We start from the raw sequence: 25,000 nt of genomic DNA on the forward strand, positions 1-25,000 counted from the left end.
TCACGGGCTTCCCGCTCAGCCGCTTCCCTCTCCTCTGCCTCTCTCTTACAGTAGGAATACCTGTGATTCATGTGCTGTGAGTAAGACCCTGAGTGCGAGAAGCGCTTGCCGCACTTGTCGCACTGGTACGGCTTCTCTCCGGAGTGCAGGCGTGAGTGCTCGATCAGGTGATGCTTGTGTTTAAATGCTTTCTTGCAAATCTGACACTGGTGTGGTCTTTTTCCTGTAAGGAAGACAAGAGGACATATGGGTTATAGTGGCAGAGATGGTTGGCTTCTCCATCCCTTTCTCTCCCTCCACTCTTTCAGGTGCTTGAGCAACATGATACCTGAACCACCCCACTTTCTTCTTTTTAAAGGACGTTCAATTGCAGAAACAAAACAAAAAAAATCACATTTATGCTACAACTTAGACTTTGGATGGGTTTGACTGTAGTAATTTTACTCAAGCAGCTCAGGATAATAAAGAAAATGACTCAGAGAGCATCAATGGAAAACTGGCAGCTCTAGCAAGCAGCTGACACCCATGAAAATGTTCAAAAAATATCCCTATTTATAAATATTTCTGCTGACAGCATCATATACATGTCGTATTTCTTTCCACGCCTTGCTGAAGACATTAGCCTGTAGAGAAGACCTTTGTTTCTTAAAGTTTTCTTTGTTTACGTTGCTCATGAATAGCAGGAAGCCAACATCTTATCTTTGTGCCTTTGACAGTGGTGCCACATAACTGCAAGCAACTGCTTGCCAGCCATTCCCCACCTACAGCACCCGAAGGCAAGCCCACCACGGATTACTTTGGGATGCGCCAACATACGTGATGGATCTAGGGAGAGCAAGAGAGAGTCGGGCCTCATTGAGTCCCTAAGGTATTTGCCGCTGGCAGGAGGACACGGGCTGGACACACACCAAGCCACTGCAGGGGTCCTCTCTTCTAGCCCTTGCCTGGGGGAGGAAGTCCTAAAGGACAGAAAGACAATTTTCCCCCACCACATGAGCAAATACAAATATATACATCTGCCACAGAAGCATAAGGGGTTTCTAAATAAAATGTTGTCAGCCACTCACTGAGTGCTAAAGTAGTGTTAAGCTGCAGAAAACAGTATTTCCTTTGGCATTTCAGACAGTTTCAAACCAATGTTTGAAACTCAAAACCAGTGCCAAGCCTAAACACATCTGGTTGATCCCAGGCCACAAATAGCACAGGAATGCCTTCAACACCTTCCAGAACTGCCATGCTGAAAGCTTAATTCCAAAATAGAGCTGACAAAAAATACTTGTCAGCATGATGCCACACGACAAAACTCAGCAAAGCATGATGCAACCGTGAGATATCCAGACATAACATATGGTGCAAAGATTGGAATTAGTGAAGACCGATCACCAAACTTAGATTACAGAAGGCAAAAAACAAAATCAAACATTAGTACCTTCAGCCAGATTTTTTTTATTTTTGAAATGTCAAATTATAATCTTAGTGTCATTCAACTGAATGCTTCAGAGTGGTGCAAATATGCAGGTGGATACAGTGCCTATTGGTCATTATTTTTTAGTTTGTGCAATTTTTACATATATAAAAATGCTGGTATTCAGTGCCTGAAAAGCAGAGCCCTGCTTTTCATGTCTTATTGCTAGAGCAGATCATTAGGAACTTATTAGTGAAGTGATCTGATTCCTCAGGCATATTTACCCCACTTAGCTAATGTGGGATGTGACCTGAACAGAAATAAACTTCACACCAGAGCCCTCCCATCCCGTCAGTTGTAAAAGTGTGGTACTCTCTTAACTCTAAAAGAAGCAAGCTCAGAGAGGAGAAGAGTATGGTGGAGGGTAGAAAACACCAGCCAAGAGCAAAGGGCTGGGAAGATGGGAAACTGTCACTGGTAGTGTCCACATGGAAGGAAATCCAGCAGGGAAAAAAAAAGTGTTTTCAGACTGTCAAAGGATCTCAACTTCCAGGAAAACTCAAACTGCTCCTTGATGAATCTGATCTGCTTTCTTTTCCTCTGCAGTCACTGCCAGGATGTGAGAGCAGGAAAAGCCAGCCATAAAAAAAATTAATTTCTATAGCAAAGTTGCTAAGAACAAATACTAAGGAGTATGTGACTTTTTTCCCCCCAATCTAGTCACAGCTACCTTCAAGCCCCACTGCGAAAGTTCACATTTAATAAGGTGTGATTAACAAATGCTCAAGGAAGCCAAAATTTGTGTTATGAAATGAAGGGGAGATCTGGCAGGAAGGAAAATACAGGAGAAACCACAGATAGAATAACCCAGGCGACAGAGGAATTAGTGGATGCCTGGAAAATGGGACTCAAACTACATTTCTTTGTATGAGAGGTTCCTAATCTTGCATACATACAGGGTTTTTTTTTTTTTGTTGTTGTTGTTGAGTTTTCTTTTTCTTTATTTTCCCTTAGAGTAAAACTGAAGATTCAAGCTTGATATATTGGATTATAGCAGTATTGCTTTTATGATCTGTTTCCTAATTATGCATTTCTGCCTTGACCTGGAAGTGCACCAAATCCAGAGCTGTGAGGCAACTACCTGGATTCGGAGCAGAAGTTTGCCACAGTGGGGAAATCCCACAGCCATAGCTTGGGGGATTTTAGCATGATTTAGTCACTTACTCAAATTAGCATAAAATCCCAAAGCATTCTTGACCTAAGCACTCCTTAAACCTCAGTGCTGCCCAAAGAAAACCTTCATGAGTAAGGTGGAAACTTTCCCAATGTCACCAACCACCCAGCTGGATGCACCAGATGATAGGCCTGCCTGCACCCCTGCCTCATCCTAGCTGTCCTGCTGAGCTCACTGAGAGCAACACACTACCATCCCTTTGCTAGTATCTCCATAGTTGCTAATTTTGTTCCTTTATTTTTTTTTCCTTGTAGTCCTTCTGCTTTTTCTCAGGACTTTATTTGTGTCCTCCTCCTCACTGAACTGCCCACGCTATCTCAGTCCCTCCCTCTGACTTACTTTTCCCCAACATCAGTAAGTCCAACCCTCATCTTGTTCTGCTTCTCCACAGCAATGCTCCTTCTCTGTTATTTCCTGATTTTCTAATGCCCACTACACCCTTCTCACCCCACAGCTGTGTTCCATCCAGTTGCCCAGTACTTTTTCTCTCTTCAAACAGAAGTCAGCCACCTCCACTGCTTCTTATCCAGACCTGTCTCCACCTGCCCTTCCCTGAGGCTGGGCTATGTGCCTATCCGTCAGTCTTTGCCTGCTTTGCTCATCCCTTGCACGCAGCGTTCATTCAATGCTGCATTTCCTGCTCATGATACCTGGGGCCTCCCTCCAGCCAGCAAAGTGGTAGGCTGTCAGGACATATTTTATGCATTAATTTAGAAATGAGAAGATTAAAATACTTTGTATTTTCATATTAATTTATATTAGTACTAAAAAGGCTATACTAGAGCTATTTAGTCTACCACATCCGTATCAAGGACTCAGTTTTGATCTGAAGGAACATGACAGCTTGAGGAAAGTTCTTTGTTCAGACACCATACAACATACCTTAGCAGTGCACAGCATGCAGCTGTTACAACACTAATTGAAATATGTTTTTAAATGTATCGGGTTTCTGAACATTTGTGGGAGAATTACTTTTTTCCCCTGTGTGCAAAACCCAGTATTTCAGTCATTTAAAACGAGTACCTAATCCCTACAATGCATTAGTAGGCCATAAAATAAAGCTGAAGTAAGGTATTTTACACTGGAGATGGGGATAAATCTACAATTGTAGGTTGATGGGGATAAGTCAACAGCTGTAGGTGGATAGGGAGAACCTAGAATTGTAGGTGAATGGGGAGACCTACACCTGTAGGTGGTTGGGAAGAACCTACAACTTTAAGTAGTTCTGGCTGCTTTGTCAACTATTTAGCTAGCATGCAGTAAGATCATTGTTGTGTAATATCATATCAGTAGACTAGATGGGTTGAAAGAAAGCAGATTTGAACATCCCACCCCACATTTTACCCAGTTTCATTTCAGATGACCTGTGTCATCCATGGGGATTGAACTGAGAGAAAGATACCCATGGCACCTCACAGGAGGGCTCACAGGACACTGTGTTATCAAGTAGATGCGTGAGGTAGATGTCACATTTTGCAGTGAAACTGAGTGATAAATCTCTCTCAAATATCTGAAGGAAATGTTTGGGCTCTTTTTTTATTCCACCATCTGCAAAAAGAGGCTCCCACAGAGGCCTGCTCTCAATTTACAGAGGGGAAATTATAACTAATCTCTTTGCAAAGTCTCTAGAATTGCATTTCTGTCAAAACAAAATAACAACAAAAAGCCCTCTAACACTAAGTATCTCTCAGTCTTCCTGGGCTAAAAGCCTTTGAGTGAAAAACCTATGAGTTTCACATTTGCAGTGGCTTAAAAGTCGTAAGACATCAGATCATAAGCTGTCACTGGTCCCAGACTAAATATCACCCATCCTTTGCCTAAGGCAAGTGGGTCTTTTTTCTGTGGGAAGAGGCCAAACAGAAATCCCGCTCTTTGGAGGAAAGAAGGAAACATTTCTGTGACAGTTTGTTTTTATTTTTTGAAGGCAGTTCTTTTGAAGTTGCTTGGGGGTTTGGATGTTAGTTGTAGTCCCAACAGAGATGGATTAGCGGCCAGAGCACAGCAAAGCGGTCAAAGGTGCCAAATAAATGCAATTTATATATAATTGCCCAAGCTGCACCTGTTCCATTTTCAATAGAAGACCTTGTCTACAGAACAGATTTCACAAGCATAGAATATATCCTTTTTTTTTCTTTATTTGAGTGTAAAAGGGGGAATTCTAAACTTGCATCAGAGTAAAGCAAGAAAAAATAATCTTTAAATAGAATGTAAATTTTTTATGAATCAAGCTCTAAATAAAGAAAACTCCTGAGCTGGAAATTCAAAATACTAGCCAGAGAGAGCTGATTTGCTACCAGGCTCAAGAACAATATTTAGTTTACAGAATCAATCTGGAAATAAAACTAGTGCTTGCATCAGCATGAAAGCTACAAAAATATAAAAGAGGTCTTAATAAAATATACAGTGGAAAAGGAAAGGATGAAAGCACTAGCACAGTTATGAGGCCCTCGACAGCCCACACAAGTAATAAAATAGAATATGATGTAATATAGAACAACAATGAAAGGATTTAAAATTTCTAGGTAGGATTCTGAAAAACTCTTTCCAGGTTTTGTTGCAGTGCAAGCACACTGCAAGTTTCCTTGGGAAGCTACGATAAAGCTGGCTGTGTGTAGCAGACATGGGTGTTGACAACAGCAGAACATTCACCTTACTCCTGAATCAGCCCAACACAGCACTGATGACCAAGGAGGGCTGGATTGCTACGCAGGAGCTAGGATATTTCTCTTATTTCCAGATGCTCCATTCTGTTTGCTTTCTTGCTCACTTACCCACTACAGTTTGCCCTCCTTATCTGCAACTCAAATATTTTTTTTGCTCATCAAATGGTACCAGTGCTTTAGCATGAAGGGAACCATCTTCATCTTTAGTATGGAAAGATTCTTGAACCTTGTGCTAAGCAGCATGGATAAATCTGAGATTAGACACATGTAGTATCCACTCAACTAATTTCAATCTGTCCAAATTTAGGATGAGTTCATGACACTTCCCAGGAAAATAATGTGAGCACCAAATTCCTGTGCTACCTGCCGTGCTCTGCACCCTAATTACAGTACTGCATTCCCTGGTTTTAAAGAAATAGGATTTTGTGAAGCTCAAATTCTCAGAGGGACAATATAACTTCTCTTAAAATTAAATGTCATCCCAAAATTAACTTGGCAGAATTTGGTCCTGCAGCAAGCCATGGCCTCTACACTAAATTTCAGATTCAGATGCCAGAACCAATGCATTTCACTCATTGCAGTAACACAATGAATTTTCCTTCTCCACATAAAGCTAGAAGCTATTGCAGAATACTGGTAATGCTGCATAAATTAAAAATTATGATTGTGAAATCTGGGCCCCTTTTCCTACTGTACTCAAGCTGTGGCAGGCATGGAGTACAGAGGTAATGGCAGAGCTCGCTGATCTGCGTCCACATGGTCCTAGTAGAAGTTCTTGGGTTGACACAAAGAACTGGCCAATTCCCATTCTTCTTGCCCTGGAAGGGAAACAGCTCCACTGCAATACTTCAGTGACATTCCTGTTTTCTCCTTTACAGCAGTTGGTGTAACCCGTGATTAGGGCATCTCATGTAGTTTCATCTGTCAATGTTATTTTTTGCTCCAGATGATTTCTCTGGGGTAAATATTTAGGGGCTGCAAAGCAGGAACATGGCCTCTGTCTGAATCTCTCAACCCTCATTCTAGCACTGTTTGCAATGGGTTTGTGAGCCATGAAAAGTGGTGACAAATAAAAACCTAATTGTTCAAAAAAAAAAAAAGGCAAAAACCAAAAAAAGCACATAGATTTATTTTTTTTCACTCAGAAAAAGGACATCAATATAAACACCATCCAGTACTTGTGCTTCTCCAGGAAAGACAGGAAGTGTTCCTCCTAAAAATATGTTTTAATGAAGTAACAACAGATCGTGATCAGCTGGTCAGAAAACAGCAGCACACTCAGAAAATAAGCTTTTTCTCCTTTTTTGGTTTCAAAAAGCTGACTGAAAAATCTGGGCCTACTCTTAGAATGATCCCAAATGCAGAAGACGCTGATGCGTCCAGTTTGGTTCCTTCCACTGAACAGACTGCAATTTTATACCCATATTATAAATGCAATCTCAAGCTTTCTTCAAAACTATCAAATTAATTTGAAATTCACTTAAGATGCAAGCTAAACTATTAACCGAAGTCCCAGTGCATTTTGCCTCCTGAAGGCTGTGGATCTGTGATGGAGCTAGCCCAGCCAAGGTCTTCACAGCTCCAACCACCTCTATCTAAACATTAGTATGATGCGTGGAGGATAAAAGCAAGCGTGTCATTAATAATACTTCACAATTTATACAGCAAGCTCCATCACAGGATTTCAGCCTGCATGAATTAAGATTTACAGCAGCCCAAAGAGGTGGGCTGGTATCATTTCCCTCTATTTCAAACATGGGCAAAGGTGAAAGAAACTGAAGCAATTTGCTGAAATTCACAAAGGAAGTATGTGGCAAGGCAGAAAAGAGTGCAGTTCTCTCAGCCTCAGCGCCTGTGCCTTTGCCACAAGACCATCCTTCCTGTCTCTAAATGCCACACTCAAGCTTGATGATGTGCTGCAGTTCTAGTGTATTAAATATGACACCATATACATGTTCTGGATCATAAGGCTGAGTCCCATAAAATTGATGGATGTAAAGTTGAGAACCTGAAAGGGACAGAGCAAAGAAGAAGAAAAGTCCTTACACTGCAGCTGTGTAGTATTTTTCTAGGCAGTAGGTTCCCGTGCTACTTAAAGACCAGAACATATTTTTGCTTTTACAAATGCAGTTTATTTTGCAAATCAAGGTGATTGCACACATTTCAGCTTGTCAAATTTTCAGCCTTTCAACCATATGTCTGTCGACCTTATGGACTACCAACTTTATGGGATTCAACCATATGTCCAGATCCCAGTATATATGAAGCCCAGTTCTAACATGAGAGCTTACGGTACTAGTGTAGTAAGCAATAATGTTTGCAGATGGCTGTAATAAAATCATTCAGGAGAGAAAAGGTGCAGGGATGTAAAGCCTTCAAAGCTTCTTCTACTGAATAAACAATTTTATCTGAATAACGTAGTGGGAAGCACATTCCAGCAATTAACTAGCTGATCTAGTCCAAAACGTTGCTTTTAATTTTCTTTCCTAATCCCGTATGTATTTTTACTTTCTTTTTTTGTTTTCCTGTGTGGGATTATCTTAAAATTTAGAAGAAAAGTATAAGAAGGAAAATAACAGAATAAAGAAAATTTTTTTTAAAGGCACAGTCCACTTCTGTATTGTAATTTTTTCATGTATGAAATGATTATAATGAAATAGTTATGCGCAGCCTGGAAGATGTATTAATAGAGAGGTATACGTTTTTTACCATCAGATGGTGAGATTGAAGGATGATGTGACTTGCTTTGTTTCCTGAATTGGGACTCAGCTTTCAAAGTTAAGGAAAGTTTCCTCCTGAGTAAGCTTTTTCTAACTCTAGGAAGTTGGTGTTTGGATTATGTCCTGCTGCACAATAATTCACATGATAATTCACATTCCCTTTGTCTAATATAACTTGATATCTCTATTATATGGGGAGCTCCAATCCCATTTTCCCCTAAGTGAAACACGCTGAGCTGATGCATCCCCCTCAGAGAGCTATCTACCTCCGGGCTCATGCCGGTCCTGACTAAGAGTGGGAAAGGGAGCACTGCCCGCAAGGGGAATCATGGCCAGCATAGGTGTGATGGAGGGTCTTTTTCAAACCAAAATATTTTTTAAGCTGACAATCCGTGGTGAGCTTTGGCAAGCTTCCTTGAACTAGACAAAAATCAGTCTCTACTTGGGAAAGAAAGAAGCCTTCTCTGGGCATTAACTGAGAAGCAAAATAGTGAAATGCAACCTGCCTGTGCTGCTGGCGTGCAAGATCACAGCAAGAGCAATCCCTGTGAGCAGTTTACTTTCAGATAACTCAGCCAGAGCCTGCTCTCATGCAGCTAACGTCAGTGGAAGTTCTTCTATAGGATTAAATGGTGCAGGGTCAGACAATGTCTAGGAAACAAGAAATATACTGTGACCCTTCGTTCCTGTGCCAGACTTTGTGTTGACCAAGTTGCAGTTCTTTGCGAGTGCTAGGGCCTGCCTTATTTGAAGAGGGCTTATCCTGCAAGAAGCTGAGTGCCACCATTGCTACCGTGCTCAGCATGACACATTGCATAGCACCTGCCAGGTCACCTCATCACATCCAACAGCTCTTCACCAAGCAATAACTATTAACAAGAATTAAACAATATTTTGAACTGAGCAAAAGATGTTCTTTCTGCCCTGTTGAAAGCCTCTCCATTTGCCAAACTATTCACTGCACAAGCGTACTTCCGAAAGACTGTGAAGAGCACAGCATGGACCTCAACCCTCTCCTTGGCACGCGCGGCCATCCTACCTGTGTGCTCGTATTTGTGTCGCAGCAGGGAACTGCTCTTCTGGAATGTCTTGTCACATAAGTCACATGCATACATGCCGCTTTCTGTTTTCTTGATCTTCTTTCGGGACAGACAAGAGTCGGAGTCCGTCATGTCATCAAGGCCGGACATGTAGTCTGGGGTTCCATCAAGCAATTCTCCCTGTGAGGGAACCACCCGTCAGTGACACCCATTTCTACCACCGCGCCTTCCCATGGAGGAACCAACCACCTGAGAGAAGTCAAAATTATGTCTGCTTAGGATGGTAGTCCTCCTAGCTTAGGAACCCATTGGAAATGAAACTACATATGATGAGAACTGTGGAAAAAATGAGAAGCCTTCTAGGTCTTAAACCAAGTTTCTGTCTTTGAACACTCTGCAGTAGTTTGATTTACACAATTGGAACCTATTTATAATCTCAGCACTAAACATTTTCAAGGAGCAGAAAAAGCAAAGGGGAGTTCTCTGTGGACAGCAAAAAATATCAAAAAAATTGTGATATTTTACAGGTCTAAGTGTAAGCAACACCTATGACATCATTCCTTGCAAAACACAGAAACTTGGTTGTATTCTGTATCTGCAGAAAGGTTTTAATTGAATTTTATATTTAGGTACAAATGTTATTATTATGCAATCCATTTAAATGTATGTCTCCCGACTAAAGGCCTCAAGCTATATTTTTATATTTAATTTTGTAATTTGAAATAGGGAATATTAATAACACTTTTTATCAATGTTCTATCTATGTTAAAACAGCCTTCAGCATTAAGCAATAATGAATGTGGATCAGTAAATTATTAAATTTCTTGATATTTATTTTGTCTTGATCCAAAGAGAGTGCAAACTTGCATGATAACATACATTTCCATTTGCTATCACACTGTTCGGTTTTCTTAGACTAGGTTTGCACTAATTAATATTAGAGAAGATTAAATAGGCTTAAATACATTTACAAAGAGAGCAGATGTACTGTAAATTGGAATAGTGGAACAGCTGTTATGGAGGTGCAGTGCTATTTATGCTCCTATTGTGCAAAGAGGGATTGCAGCCTGTAATGTAAAACCATACCTGATTTTCACATCTGAAACTATAAAACATTTACTAGTCAGTAAAATTACTAATAGACCATAACAGGACATAAGGGAACATGCACAAATGTTAAAAAAAAAAAAAAAATCTATAATCACTTAATCTCATTTAACTAAATTCTGTACGTTATATCTGAACAAACCCAGAAGAAAGATAGAAAAGTATGTGACTTTCATAAAGCAGCTCTTTGCTGTAGGAATGCAAGTGGCAAAATCCTTTGCTACTCATGTATTGACTCTGAGAAAAGGGTTAAATGTTGTACCCAGGCATGAAGAAGTGCCAACACAGATTACATGTCCAGGGCAAAACTTCCTCTGCAATTAAGGTCCCTAGCTGCTACCTCTCCAAATAATTTTGTTTAATCTCCAGTTTTTTTTCAAAGCTGTTCCAGATGACTGGCAGGGTTAGAGGACCGGTAGTCTGGGAAGGGCAGTAGGTGGGCTGAAGGAAGGGGTCATGGGGAAACAGCATGTCAATGTTTCTTATCCCCCAGATATTCATGAGAAGACAGAATGCCTTTCCCATGCATGGTGGGTGAACAATCCCCCAGAAACATGGAGAAGGAAGCTTTAAGGGCTTTCATTGGGATACAGCTGCTACAAGTCCGTATGGACCTCCATTTACAGGGATACAGCTTTGCGTCCAAGTGTGGAGGTGATTCCCAAGAGGTCTCCCACTGCTCCTTTACCCCACACTGCCCTGCAGAGATCAGTTTTCCTACAAAGTTTCACTTTGTTTTTTTCCTGCAGGATGGGACATTTCATGCATGTTATTATTATTATTTAGACAAAATTCTAATAAGAAATGACTGAGTGCTTAGTGGAATAAAACCATGCATTATGCCTATTCAAAGGTATTCATACTCTTTCTGAATACAAGTAGAGGTACTTTTAAGGTAATTGCAGTTTGTTTTCCTATTGCACTGCATTTTTGAAAGTTCAGACTAAAATAAACTCTACTAATTTTGTTGCAAATGTTGAATATAGCTTCAGGTTTTTTCTTCTGTAAGAGGACATATCACAAAATACTAATTTCTAGCCTTTCAAAGGAAAACGGTTGCAGGAATTTACCTGAAATCCTTGTTTCCGCTGATACTTTCTTCTTTGCTGCATATCAGCAAAAGTAGCTGCTCCAGTTGGGTAAGTGTAGGCCATATGTGGTAGGAAGCTCATCTGATCTAGTCCGGGGTACGGTCGCAGCCCAGGAATACTGGTCTGGACTGGTGGCATAAAAGTGGCAGGGGGAAATGCACTCTGTGGGGGAAGTGTTGTGTATAAAGGTTTGGCACTAAATGGGTGCATACCAAATACTGGGTTAGTGCTTTTATCCAGATTATTTGAATTAGAAAACTCCTTCTTGATAAAAGTCAAGTTCAGTGGCTCATCTGAGTTTTCAGATGATGAAGAAACACTGTTGTGTTCTAAAGTTACACTATTAGATTTTGTTTTGTTCTTTGTGGCTATAATACTTTTGGGTTCCTTCATTTGTTTTGGTAAAGACAAGTCCAAAGGCTCAGCCTGAAGCTCCTCAGAAGAGAAACTGTTTGGAGTGTAAGAACTACTGTGGGAGTTTTTAGAAGATGTGGAAGAAAGATTTAAAGGGGAAGGAGTATTGCTCCTAGAATGGTCCAATTTATCAACTGGTTTAATATTGGTAAAATGAGGAGGTTTTGTTAGCCTGAGAGGAGTATCACAATTAGTAACACTGTTATGGAGTTCAGCTATAGATGGTGAAGTTATAGAGTCCACAGGCTTTATTGGAGATCTGGCTGACAAAGAGTCTTTAGTGGGAGTGTTGTTGGTGGCAGCCAGCACCACCTTGGCACTGGCCCTTTCCAGTGATGGTGACCTGGAACTTGAATACTGGTAGACTTTTCTTTGTTCAAACCATTCCTTCACAAATTCCTGAGGAAGGCCAACAGCAATGGAAATTTTCAGTAGTTCATCAGAGTTGGGTTCCATATTCATAGCATAATATGCTTTAAGTACAGACATGTGGTCCTTGTATGGGTTGATGGGGCTAGTCATTCCTTTCTCAGAAAGTACTGATGACAGCAAGAGGGTTTGCTTATCAAACACTCCAGGTTTGTTGGGAACCATGTTCTCATGAGGCTGAAGGACTGCCTTGATTTCTTCATTCATTTTACACAGGTAACGCTCATGCTGATGCAACGGAATGGGACCAGGAAAGCTTTCTTTACAGAACTGGCATGAAAATGGAGTGGATACATTATGATTCTCTATCATCTTGTCTTCAGTTACCAGGTCTATTAGGGTTCGCAGCTTCTCTTTTTTAATGTTATTGAGCTGCCTCCTTGAGTCTGTGGTTAAACTTTGGAGGCAAGCTTTGGCTTCATTGACTTTCTCTAATGTATAGTCAATAATACTTTTAGTGGCACCATTATGACTTACTACTGGAAGACCCACAGGGGGAATATTGGGGGAGGTAACTCCTTGTTCCTCGGCTTGAGAACATGAATCTTTCATGTGGTAAACCTTCAACTTGGAGATCTCTTCAGCCTTGCAGTCCATTTTCTGCCTGGAAACCGTGTTGTCCACAATCTGTAGGACCTTCTGCACCTCACTTAAATTACTGCCTACTGCAGGAAACCCAAGCAATGGTGCTTCCATCCCTACACCTAAGTGCTGCATTGGACTTTGAGCAGAAGCATGAACTCCTAAAGGGCTGGTTGCTCCAAGTCCACCATTCATAAAAGGACTAGTTGCACTAAACCCATGTGAGGCCATAAGAACCTTATATTCATTGAAATCTAGTGGTTCTGTTTTAATTTTCAGTAGGCCTGTTTGTTCAGACATACTAAGTGGTTTGCCATTCTCCAGCTTGTTTCTCAGCTGTGTAATGGCTGAATTAGTAGGAGACGAAGATACAGAATTAGGAGAAGAACCCGTCTTGATATTGTTTCTCATTCTGCCATTTACAGAGATTAAACCAATACACTTCTTGCTGCTGATGTGCGAACTATAAGAGCCAGAGTGGGAGAAACGTTTCTTGCAGTTTGGACACTCGTATGGTTTTTCACCTAAAATGATAATTAAAACCAAATGTTAATTATCATTATTGCTGCTATAATTGCAAGCAATCACATTTGATACCCAACTGGTAGTATGTGTGTTCACTGAGTGAGGAAAATACTATTTCTCTTAATACAGCCATACACCACCACTGCTTTACACCATTGCTCTCTTTCTAAGGGAATTGAGGTCTGTTTGGATCCACAGTCTTCAGCTGGCAACAGCCACCAAGGTGTGAGATTGGCACCAGACTGACCATTTCACATTACCCTGTAAGAGGTAAGTACCCTGTAGCAAGGGGTTCCAAATCAAATCCAGACTGTTCAAATTTGATATGTGTTTTTGTTATGGTTTTGTTTTTTTTTTTTTTTCCTAAAAGATGGAATTTTCGTTGGAAATAAGCATGGTATGAGCAAATGAATCCTGATGTTAGGACCTCCACATCAGCTCTGGTGGATGTTTGTGCCTGGGCGGAGCCTGGTGGCATGCTGTGCAGTGAATGCTGCCTCAAGGAGAGCCACATGCACAAGTCATTCACAATGAGATGCTTTGCACTTAATCATTATCTGAGAATATGAGCTGTATTTCACTCTGGGGGACTTTTTGTTATGGAAAATATAATGGGCTCTTCAGGTCCAACTGCACAGAAATGAGTGAACGCTTCTGAACTCAAACTGCCAAACAAACAATCTATATTATATGCAGGAAGCTTTACTATTTCCAAATCTTTCAGTGAGACTGTGGTATTAACAGCATGATGAGAATGACTCAGATATCACTTATGAAAGACCTTAGTAGCTCCAAGAAGCCAGAAGCAGAACTGTGTAAATTTTAAGCAGTCTTTAAAACTCAGCTAATTAAACAAAATGCAAATGAGCACACCAGCACCTCCGCTACTCACCACTGTGAATTCGCAGGTGTTCCTTCAGATGGTGTTTATATTTGAAGGCCTTGCCACACTCAGTGCATTTGAACTTGCGATTGCCTGCTCCTTGGGTCAGCATTTGGTGCTGGAAGAAAAAAAAAGACACCAACATAAATTTTATGCAAGAGAAACCATGAATTTCTAGCTTAAAAAAAAAACAAAACACCAAAATTAATGTGAATGTAAGTTTATGAAACGGACCAAAAGGTCTGCATGTACATTTATTTGTCTCATCAGTGTTGCAATAAAAATCAAAATGTTGGCAGTAAAACGAAACAAATGAGAAAGTACTTTCACACAAGCATTCGATATTTGCTTTAGAATTATTTCCTAAGTCTCTCATCAGAAATGTGTTGCTTTAAGGTATCTTACGATGAGAGAAACTGTTTTATAAAAAGATTTGTGGCTTTTAATATTCCTAGCAGATTCTGAACATGTGTGTCTCTGCTTGTTTAAAAATTTTGTTTACTGCTTGTGGAGGAAAGGCAGAAACACTGTTGTTAGTGGCATTTCATGTAAGATTCAGTTCATTATCAAGCAGAGGAGGCTGCGTTTTCGGCATGAGCTGATGCTGGAAAATGTTTTTTAAAATCATAGAGCAGCAGGGAAGACTTGAGCTACCTTTTGTGCCATGTTTTCCTGTCAGTGCTCTTCCAAGGGGCAAGGGAAAGTTAAAAGTGGCATACACATGCAATCAAAGGCAGCTGATCTTTTTGCAACAAGCAAGAAAAGCACAAAAAAACGTTGGATTTGGAAAGAAAAAAAAAATAAAAAAAAAGTAATAATATTCATCATACTGCAGCCAAACACTCTGTACACTCAAGTTAGGAGGTCAGACTTTTGCAGGTGGCCACAACACAAAAGCCTGTTTCAGGAGGAGGGAGAGGGGAGAAAGGGGAAAAAAAGAAGGGGAAAGAAAAAAAAAAAAAGAAAAAGGCAGCGCCGAAATGGTATGACAACTGCGAGGGTGTGCTGCCTCTTCCCACATTCCTGGCGAGACAGATGGTGTTACATGGGACACAGGGAGGTTTGTTCAAACAGCAGCAACCTTCAAAGATCAAGCAGAGCCCAGCCCGCTGCGCGCCATTGAGGGACCCGCGCTCATATGTTGCTGAGTTGCATAAACAAACAGCAACAGCTGTTTTGTCTCCCCCCATCGCCCTCCGAGGACTACTATAAACTTTAGTTGTGCCACTGTTAATATGATACAATCATTTTAATTTACTAATTGTAAATGCCATGAGCAAATGAGGAGACTTTTCAACACCAAAGCTACCATTCATAATGTACCAGTACCAGCGTGCTCTCGCATGTGAAATTTCAGGCAGTTACATTGGATGAATATCTAGGCGGGTTTTTTTTTCTCCCAGTGTTTTTAATGATATGAAGCAAAAGAAAGAACCTTAGGTTGTATCGGTTTAGGAAAAATATACGTGTAAAAATGTGTTTGCCTGCTGGAAAAGCCATGGGAAGGAAAGACGAGGAGAAGCCACTGTAGAATCATTTATATTGATATAAGATCAAACAAAAAATAGGATTCTCTTAAAAATGCTAATTGCAAAAATTTCACTATTAGGAGATGTGCGTTTGCCTAACTGAACTTACCATATGCTGAGAAAAACCTATCTAGAGAAATACAACTGATCGTGACTTTCAGGTTTTTAAGAAAAATAAATATGGCATTAAAGCCTTTATAATATGATGCCATGCACACATCTATTTATTTAAGTTTTAATTTGTGTTTCCATTCCAGCCCTCCATAAGACAGGTTTTCAGAAGTAATTCTCTGGCGAGGACAGGAGTAGTTTTTCTGCTGATATGTAATGAGTTTTGTGACACAGGTCTTTCGCTAGCCTGTTTAAGAGCACTGAGGAAGTTCAGACACCTGTTTGAGATACGCAGCATTTCCTTAAATGCAGCACTGATATAATATTACATGTATCACATCGAGGAAAAAACTGCTTTGATTTATGGCAGATACACTGCTAGGCTATATAAATTATAGAGATGCTGCGATTCTAGTGCATGCATATGTTAGTGGCACAATCACAAACGATAGTCTGTATGTCCTGTAGGAACAGTTATTCTAAAAATATGTAATTATGTTTAACAAACGATTATACAAAATACGCATAATTTCACGTGATTGAAAAGGTTACTCAAAAAGTAATGAAAAAATATTATCGGATCTTTTAGTATGTCTTGGAACTCCTATTTGCAACACTGCAAAGTAAAACTAGGTGAAAAATGGAATTAAAATTGCTGAGATGTTTAATAATGTATAATTAAAATGCTACAGTTTCATTCACTTTTTGAGGAACATAAAAACGAAACTAAAGTCAAGTTAAAGTGCAAATAAAATTTCTAAATTAGAAATTAACACACTCATTCGATCGTGAACATAAGACTATTAAATCATATTAGAAGAGACCATCAAAAAATCATTTAGACCTCAATTAAAGCTATTACCATTAAAAGATCTGCATCTTCAAAATGCCATGAAAAATTAATAATGATTGCCAATCAAAGCAATATCGTTTCTCTAAGGGGTTATTACAGAAAGAAATCACTTAAAACCAGCCCCCCACCTGATCTGTCCCTGGCTTGTGTGTCACCATATGCCGCTCGAGCTGGGTGCGGTAGGCGAACGTGTAGTTACAGAGAGGGCATGAGAAGTTCTCCTCGTTCTTCTCGTGGCGGTACTTGATGTGCTCCTTGAGGGACGTCAGGCGCTTGTAGCCCCGGTCACAGTAGGGGCAGGTCAGCAGTTGGGCAAAGGCATCTGGAGTTCCAGGTGGCAGGTCTGTGCCCGAGGATGGGGGGGGGGGAGGGGAAGAGGAGGAAGAGAGGCAGGCCAAAAGGTCAGTGAATCAATGGCAGCTCATGGGCTGATTGCCCAGGATGGTATGAGGGGAATCGCTGCAATCTGCTGCCCGAGAGGGAGGAATGGCACTTCCAACCCTTGGCGGGAGGCACCAGCACCTGCACACACCCATGGCAGATTTGCAAGACCCGCACTGGACTCTGCTAGGAAATTAATTACAGGCATCGCTCCTCCCGCAGACCTGGCTGGCTGGAAAACTAAGAAATACTTTTCCCGATCAATTGAAGATTTGCATTCCAGCCCCAGCTCATTAAGTTACTTATGCCATTGACCAAATCCTTCCTACTGAAGCTTTTCCAATTATTTATCAAGGCATTGGAGAGCAATAGGCCAGCTACCCCGTCTTTTGTTGTGTTAAAACTCTATTAAAACTCCTCAAACTCCCAACTAGAACAGCAGCCTTTCCCCTGTTGAAATTCAGCTCTTCAGTTCATCCGCCAATAATACAAATTTGCTGACTAAAAAAATCACAATACACTGAAATTACAACCCCAATCTTTGCTTGTGAAATTCCATGTAGCTGCAGCTGTTCTTCAATTTTTAAGGTAAACACCCAGGCATGTAGTGCATTTATAATTGCAACAGCTGCACGAGGTCAGGATACTGGCTAAAAATGAATTACAGCCTCACCATTTTCTTCTTGCCCATTGGCCTCTGGAGTGCCAAGGCGAGACAGTTCCTCAGGGGCTTCAGGGTAAATAATGGCTGTGTCGCTGCGCTGCAGGTACTCTGCTATGCTGACTGCATGCCCATCTCCTTCCTCCAATTTCCTTTTGGCAAAATATTCCTCAAAGTCCGACGTGCAATTTGCATTCTTCACTAAAATGAGAGAAGGGGGAAAGAAAAGGGGCTTGAGTGCATTGTCCTCAAGAGCTTAGGTCAGTTAACATTGTTACGTACAGGCTGAGTTGGTGTACTGAAGCTACGAGGCTGGGGCTGCAGCTGGATCCACGCTCTTATTGGTCTTACTCTAACTCCTAATAAAAGTAATGCAGGGTTTCCACCAGCATAGATGGAAGTAAAGGTGGGCAGTTAAATTCACAGGATCATGGGCTCTACGGGTCAGCAGGAGAAGTTTATGAGGCTTGAGTAATGCAGAGTAATCCTTCACCAATGGAACCTGAATCTTCCGTAGTTCTGGGAGACCCATGGCTTTTGTCAGGAATGCAGCTCAACCTACAGGAATGAGTTCAGCTGCCCCCAGATCCCGCAAACCATACCCGCATAGGAGATGGGAGTTGCAGGTAGTAAAGACTAAACCACTTCTCCTCCAACACAGGTCCTGCCTTGGACTGCTCTTTTGTAGCAGGCACGAGAAGAGAATTGCTCGCATATTTTTATTTTTTTTTTTTTTCTCCCTGAAAAATTAACCTACAGTGGGAAAATAGGTTGTTTTATTAAAAGTATTGCTTCATGTATTTCTACAAATAGAACCACATGTTTTAGACCATAACAGGGATACCAAGCCTTAAGAAATTTTTACAGTCTGTACAAGAGTTTTCCATCTTTTCCTTAAATGTAAACCAAATTTTTTATTGTCCATTTAATGTCTATGAAACATAATATATGCTCAACCACCAAACATCCTGTTACTAAAAATAAGCTTTTCTCCTCTATGTATGAACACTGCATACAGAAAAGATCTTAAAAATTCTGGGATGTTACATAAAAATATTAATATAATTACGCTGGGGAAAAAAAAAAAAAGCCAATAATTTTCTTTCTTTTATTTTTGTTTTTATTAACAAGTCTTGGAAAACACGGTGGCAGGGAATTAAATATACTTGTTTCTAACTGACCGTAAATGAAAAGAGCAGCTTATGATTGATTACATTTTTAATGTATTTCACCTTAGATAAAATAAGAATATGAGGCAGCACCATAAACTATCCTGCAGTTCATGTAAAAGTAAAATATTAAATGGCACAATTCTGCTCTCACTGGCGACAGAGAGCAATATGGAGTAAACTCGTGGAAATCAAAAGGGTTATGGCCTACACGGTTATTCTGGTGTGTACCACTGGAAATGAGAGACTAACGAGCTCCTTGGTGTTTGGAAATGGGTAAATGTTTTGCCTCAGTTTCCTACAAAAATGCAAGGGGATGCTGGCAGTCAAAATGAGACATGGCCTTTGACTGGAGCACAACTGGAAACCTGAAAGCACCTGATTTGAAGTGTTGATCTCGCCATCATTGATAGCAGTAGATATTCGTTTATGTAAACCGCATCCCTTCAGCAGATAAAATCAAATCCTCTGGCTGAGACAAATATGCCCTACTTTTGGTATGAGCTGAGCAGCTCCTCAACTCTTCTGCAGTATTTATTGATAGTGACCAAATCGCACAAGGCACAGGACTCCTTTTTTTGGAAGGAAATTTCGGTTCCCATCACAGCATAGCAAATTGCTACAACACCGCAGAGCTCCCTCCTTTCTTGGTCTTTCTGTAGCTCCTGTTATAATTTGCTATTAAGCATGAGAAACAATATCTCCATTCCCACCCACCCCCCAAAAAAAAGCAACTTCTAGAGAAAGGGAGTATGAGTGTAGTGACAAAGACTGAGTACCTCATCTCCATTTTGTATCTGTGAAGGAAATATAAAAAAATGATGATTACTGAAGTACACCTTTTATGTGGAAGAGTGTCAGGCTATGTTTTTGACTTTTCGTTTTTATCAGAACAAAGCTGAGGCATTACTTTTTACATTGGAAGCCTGACTTTTCATTCCCTTGCTATGCCTAGATCTTCCAACTGTTGTAAGATTCTCCACCTTCCAGCTTAACACTATCCCATCTCTGTTCCTTCTCATGGATTAGCAATAGCTTCAAGTTATTTTTTTCCGGATTCAGGCCATGACCTAGTAAATGCTACCTGCAAAGCAGGGAAAGAGAGCTTTTCTCCCGAGAGGAGACATAGAAGCAGGTAAAGGTGGAATGGCTCCAAGGGTTGGCCCCATATGTCCTTCTCCTCCTCCTGGCAGGCTGGGGGGGTTTTGGAGCTTGTAACTGCGTTTATAGGACAGGGATTCAACCCACCAAGCAAGGCCTGAGTTAATATTAGGAGCTTCAGTTCCAAATTTGAATGCAAATGAGGTTCTTCCTTCCCGGTTCTCAAATCTATCTGTAGGCTGATCCAACAGGCTGTGGTAGACTGCTGCAATATTACTGGACTCAGCTTCCTAATTCTCTGGATTATTTAGCTTCTATGTCTGCCCATGCAATCCAGGATCTAAAGCAAATGTTTATGTCTACATTATAAATCCCTAAAAACAAGGGATTTAGTGGAAAAGCCGACAGATCCTTAACTGAAACAATACAACCAGTGCTGCAACACTGCAGATTAACATGAGTAACAAAAGGTGACCATGTATATCTGGTTTCTCACCAGCGATGTTAATGACAATTCAGACATGGCTGGAAGCTCACCCAGTGTTGCTAAAAAGACCCATCTGATAACCATTAGGTTTTTCTCCGAATTTCTGGGGAGAAGGCTTGCTTCCCCCCCTCCTTGTCCTAATTTATTTTCCATGCAGAAAGTCATGTTCCCAGATTCCTCGTGGGCTGACACTGCACACACATTGCACATCCCCTCCTGCGATGCAAGAATTTTAGCGAGATGTATGGTGGGTGACCTCACCAAATAAGTCTTTCTTTAATTAATTATTGGAGCCTGGACAGCAGAAATATTTTCAGCTCCAAAAGCTGATGTGGCCATGTCACATAAAAATAAAATGCCATAAGGAATGCTATCTTTGGAGGCATTTAGGACCTTTCAAGATAAAGTGAGAGAGGTTCAAGGAGCTTGGGAGACCAGTTATTTTGTGTGGGAACTCATCCTGCAAGATGGTGATAGCTGCCCTTAATCGCAAGCAAAGCTAATAAAACCACATCCTTCATTAGCCAGGAAGTGAGAGGCCCCCACTGGTACACACAGATTACAGCCTGAAAACGGCCTGTCCTCCAACCTGCCAAGTTTTACTTCTGTTTTCCTTCCCCTGAAGCATTTTTTTCCCCTTCTTTAAATTATATTAAGATCTTTACTTGGATCTTGTCAGATGTTAGTAATCAAAACCGGGAATTTTTTTCTGTTTGTTTACAGGGATTTTGTTAATCTATTTTCTGCAAATGTCCTAGCTGTAACAACCATAACAGGTAGAATAAAATAAACCATAGAAATTTATTCATTCACATTTTAAGAACCTCTTCTGCAAAATGTCATTTTGTCAAGTAACTATTTCAGAAAATCCAGACATATTTACAAATTAATGTAGCAGGACCAAAGACTAAAATTTTCATTCTAATGGTCACTTCTGCTTTACCACTATAAAGCTTCCATGGCTCATTATAAAAATGTAGCTGATTAACATATAGACAAGTACAACTAAGAAGTGGCCATTCTCACAATAGCAGAATAATTTAATAACAGAGACTTTTTCTTTTGGTTTTTTTTTTTTTTTTTTCTTTCTCTGTTAATGACATTCTGCAATGAATTTGATGCTAAAAATGCGCTGCAGTTGTTGCATGCACCTACAGCAACTTTGCGGTTGGATGTACATGAATGAGTCTGAAGCTTTATCTCCTATCTCTGCGCTCAGCCCAGGTCAGGGAGCACCATGAGTTCTGGTGTCAAGAGGTAGAGGCATGTTGTATTAAATGCAAGAGGTCTCCTTGAACCATCTGGAAGAGCCCAGGTTAATCTGTAGGAAGCCCCACATGGGGCCCCCCTGGAGACCAGAAGGTCACTGTGGTATGCCTTTCAGTGAAGATGAAGTCACTGATCCAACTTCTTTCATCAGGTCAAGTCTCAGCCTCACCTCAACTATTTTATTAAGCATCAGTATTAAATCTGCCTACAATCTGCAAGGCAGAGTTGAAGACAAACATTCAGAAACAAAACCTTTAGTGAGCCTCAGGAAGAAAATTTCGAACATTTTCCATATGTTAGAAAGGATCTCCAATGGCTCTAATGACCTCTTCCTTTTCCTCCACAAACAATGGTTGGAGAACCTCCACAGGCACAGCGGGGTAGTTTTCACTCTGCATAAAGGGTGCTGCATCTCTTAATAGTCACCTGGCATCTTCCACTCAAGGTGAAAAGACTGGCAAAGGCATTTAGTTTATTAGATGATTTAATATGACTAAATAATCTGACATAGCTCTTAAGAGACTATGGAGACTGCAGCCATTACAGAAACTCGTTCTACCCAACCTACCCAGGCATCAGTGTTCACTGCAGGAGGTGGCTCTGAACCACTCAGTGATAAAAGATTTGAATTAAACACCAGCAGAGCACTAGGCAACTTGTAATTGTTACTTGTGCAAGCTGACCATTGCAGCAAGTAGCAGTTGGAGTGAAGGGGAGGCTGGGGTTTTTGCACAGGACATTTTGGTAAGGAATTGCCAGGTGCAACATCCAGAGCAGGTTTTGCATTTTAAATGCAGACCACCTAAATGCAAAGCACTCTGAGCCGCGAGTTTGCAGTGCACCAAGCTGGGTAGGGGCAACCGTTATCTTTTTCCCCAGAGCTGGTTTCAGAAGAGGCAGAGCACCCCATGGACCCCACACAGAGATAGGACAGGGCTGTGCAGGGGCTCAACAGCACCCTGCCCCCAAAGAGATGTGGTGAGGAAGAAGTGGAGCAGACAAAAAAGACCATCAGATACTGGAAAGGAAGGAGCTAAGAGGACATGAAGTCTTCCCCCTCAAGCAGGTCACATTGCAAGTATGAAAGAGCCAAAGCTTGTCATGGTAAGGAAAATATGTGCAAAGGAAGTCACATGGACTGATAGGGGACCTCAAACGCTCTGGTAATGTTAATTCAGATAACTATCAATTCTTATTTCTGAATCAGGCGCCCTTTAAAGTCCTGTTTCTCCAAGTACTAAGCACTATTTGTCACCTTATTAATATTCCTTGGAAGAAAAAAAAATAAGCTTTTAAAATACATATGTATCCAGTTCTGTACGGCAACACTATTAACTATATATGTAGTGATAAACTGAGCCTCGATGCCACCTTCCTTTCATGCATAACAAATCTAATAGGTGAAAAAAGCAGTTACATGGTTTTATTTTCCTTTTATTTTCCCCCTCAAGAATTATAAAGTAAATTTCTTGTGTTACTTAATAAGAGCATTGGGGTTTCATGTGGGTGTAACCAACATAAGGAAAGTGTGAGTAATAAAATCCTTGCAAGACTTAGGTACCACCTTTTACAGTAATATTTGTAGAGGGCATTACCTGTAAACTAAATCTCATAATGGAATGCATAGAAATGTACTTACACTAGAAAATTCTTCTTTTTAACTGTGTAAATCGAGGCTATCTGCAACATCTCAAATTGTGACAAAATGCAAAAGAAACATTGAATGATGTATGGCATTCAGCTGTGCTGAGGATGGAGTGGGGCCTTGTGGCCTTTGGAACGAACATGGTAAACCCCTGAATTCTTTTGGATTAGAAAATAGTAACAGAAACCTTGTGCTGCTTTGCTCTGCTACATTAAAAAAAAAAAAAAGGAATGACTTGGAGATGATGCCTGCTAAATATCTCTGTCCCCTTTCTTGTTCTACAAAATGTATTGATTTCTAAGGAGAAGGGGGAAAAAAAAAGATTTGTGGAAAAATAAAAATAATAATAATAAAAAGATGAGCCAGAATCATAATAATCTCATAAATATGCATTTAAAGTGTGCGTGTCTGTGTGTCTATGTAAGGGGTTTATGTGTGTCTTGCTGAAAAGATGTTTTCAGTCTCTGAAGTAGCTTACTCTCTGCACTATGCGAATCTGGGGCTGCCAAGAAGGTGCACCCCATCTTCATTATCAAGCTTTTTGTACAGTCTTTCTCATTGAAAGGCTACTGTACCTTGGTCCAGCTACTTTAAACTACATGAGATTCCCCTCACTGGGAAAACATCTCCTCATGCTGCTGAAAACTATTAGCTCACAAGGAAGCAGTTAAAAGGATTTAGGGGCTGGAACTTTGCAGGCAGAAGAAGGATAGCAAGGACTCACCAGATGAGTTTGTTGCTGCACCATTGTGATCAAATTGGGGGAAAAAATTAAAAAACAGGAGAATTATGTGTTTCCCAATTATTCAACTGAAAATAAGAAAGAAATTGTTTTATCACTACTTTCTTCATGCACACCTAATTCTACATGGTACTGAAGAAAAAAACCACTTATATCATGCAATACCTTACCTGTACCATTGTTTCCAGTGGTCTGAATTGTGGCTTCAGGCCCCATAGTGTCATAATCTTCCTTCATTTCTTCTGTGAAATAAGCATGCACACTTTAGCATTTGCAGGTTATTGAATTGCTTACAAAGCTAGGGAGCACACTGTGGTAACAGGGAAGATCTTACTATGGGAAGGAGAGAAAAGAGCTGTTGTGGACCTCTGTACAATGGCTTTGTTCTGGCTACTGAATGAGTTCAGCGGTGCTGGATGGCCGAGAACTTATTTACTTTAAACAGGACAGTGAGTGGTGGAAAACAGAGCTATTTGTTTGGAGTAAATGAAGGGCTTTTCCCAGTATCACATCTAATAAGCAGTCAGGTGATTAAGAGGAATTTTTTGTTCTTTTTTTTTTCCATATTTAAAAGAAATAATCAGTTAACAGACACTGTGAGATCTGTACCTGGAAGAAGCTGCAAATACAAAAGGAAGACAGAAGTTGTATATCTCTGTTTCTATCTTGTCACACAGATCTGAGCTGTCATCTTCATTTTAACCTCATTTGAAGAACAGCATGTATTAATATCAAGCAGTTCAGAAATGTAACATTTTTTCAACTGTGGGCAATTCTCTTCTGCCCGTACTATTTGTTTGTGTCCTCTGTGCACTGTGTGCTGACAAAGTCTGCCTTTATGGCCATAAATTGTGTTAAGTCACATGCAAATGAGCATGATATGTGTAAAATTATTTACTATGTATTTATCGTGGATCGGTGTACTCTCCATGAAACTGGGGGTTCAGAGAGAGTTAAAA

At 40.5% G+C, this 25,000-nt stretch overlaps 1 protein-coding gene across 6 annotated transcripts in view; it reads right to left on the bottom strand.

Moving 5' to 3' along the window:
- ZEB2 (zinc finger E-box binding homeobox 2) overlaps positions 1-25,000 on the bottom strand; it is a 117,954-nt gene that overhangs the window by 1,912 nt on the left and 91,042 nt on the right. For 5 of the 6 annotated variants that reach the window (XM_080620772.1, XM_080620776.1, XM_080620774.1 and 2 more), the window contains 7 exons: positions 24,212-24,283; positions 17,641-17,829; positions 16,715-16,929; positions 14,103-14,211; positions 11,240-13,209; positions 9,062-9,242; positions 1-223 (listed from right to left, as the gene is read on the bottom strand). The exon at positions 1-223 is cut by the window's left edge. In XM_080620772.1, the coding sequence (XP_080476898.1) occupies positions 1-223; positions 9,062-9,242; positions 11,240-13,209; positions 14,103-14,211; positions 16,715-16,929; positions 17,641-17,829; positions 24,212-24,283 (2,959 nt within the window). The remainder of the gene's footprint in view (positions 224-9,061; positions 9,243-11,239; positions 13,210-14,102; positions 14,212-16,714; positions 16,930-17,640; positions 17,830-24,211; positions 24,284-25,000) is intronic. The other variant, XM_080620773.1, reaches the window with a different exon arrangement.

The sequence above is a fragment of the Psittacula echo genome (genome assembly GCF_963264785.1).
Source record: "Psittacula echo genome assembly, chromosome: 6".
NCBI lineage: Eukaryota > Metazoa > Chordata > Aves > Psittaciformes > Psittacidae > Psittacula > Psittacula echo.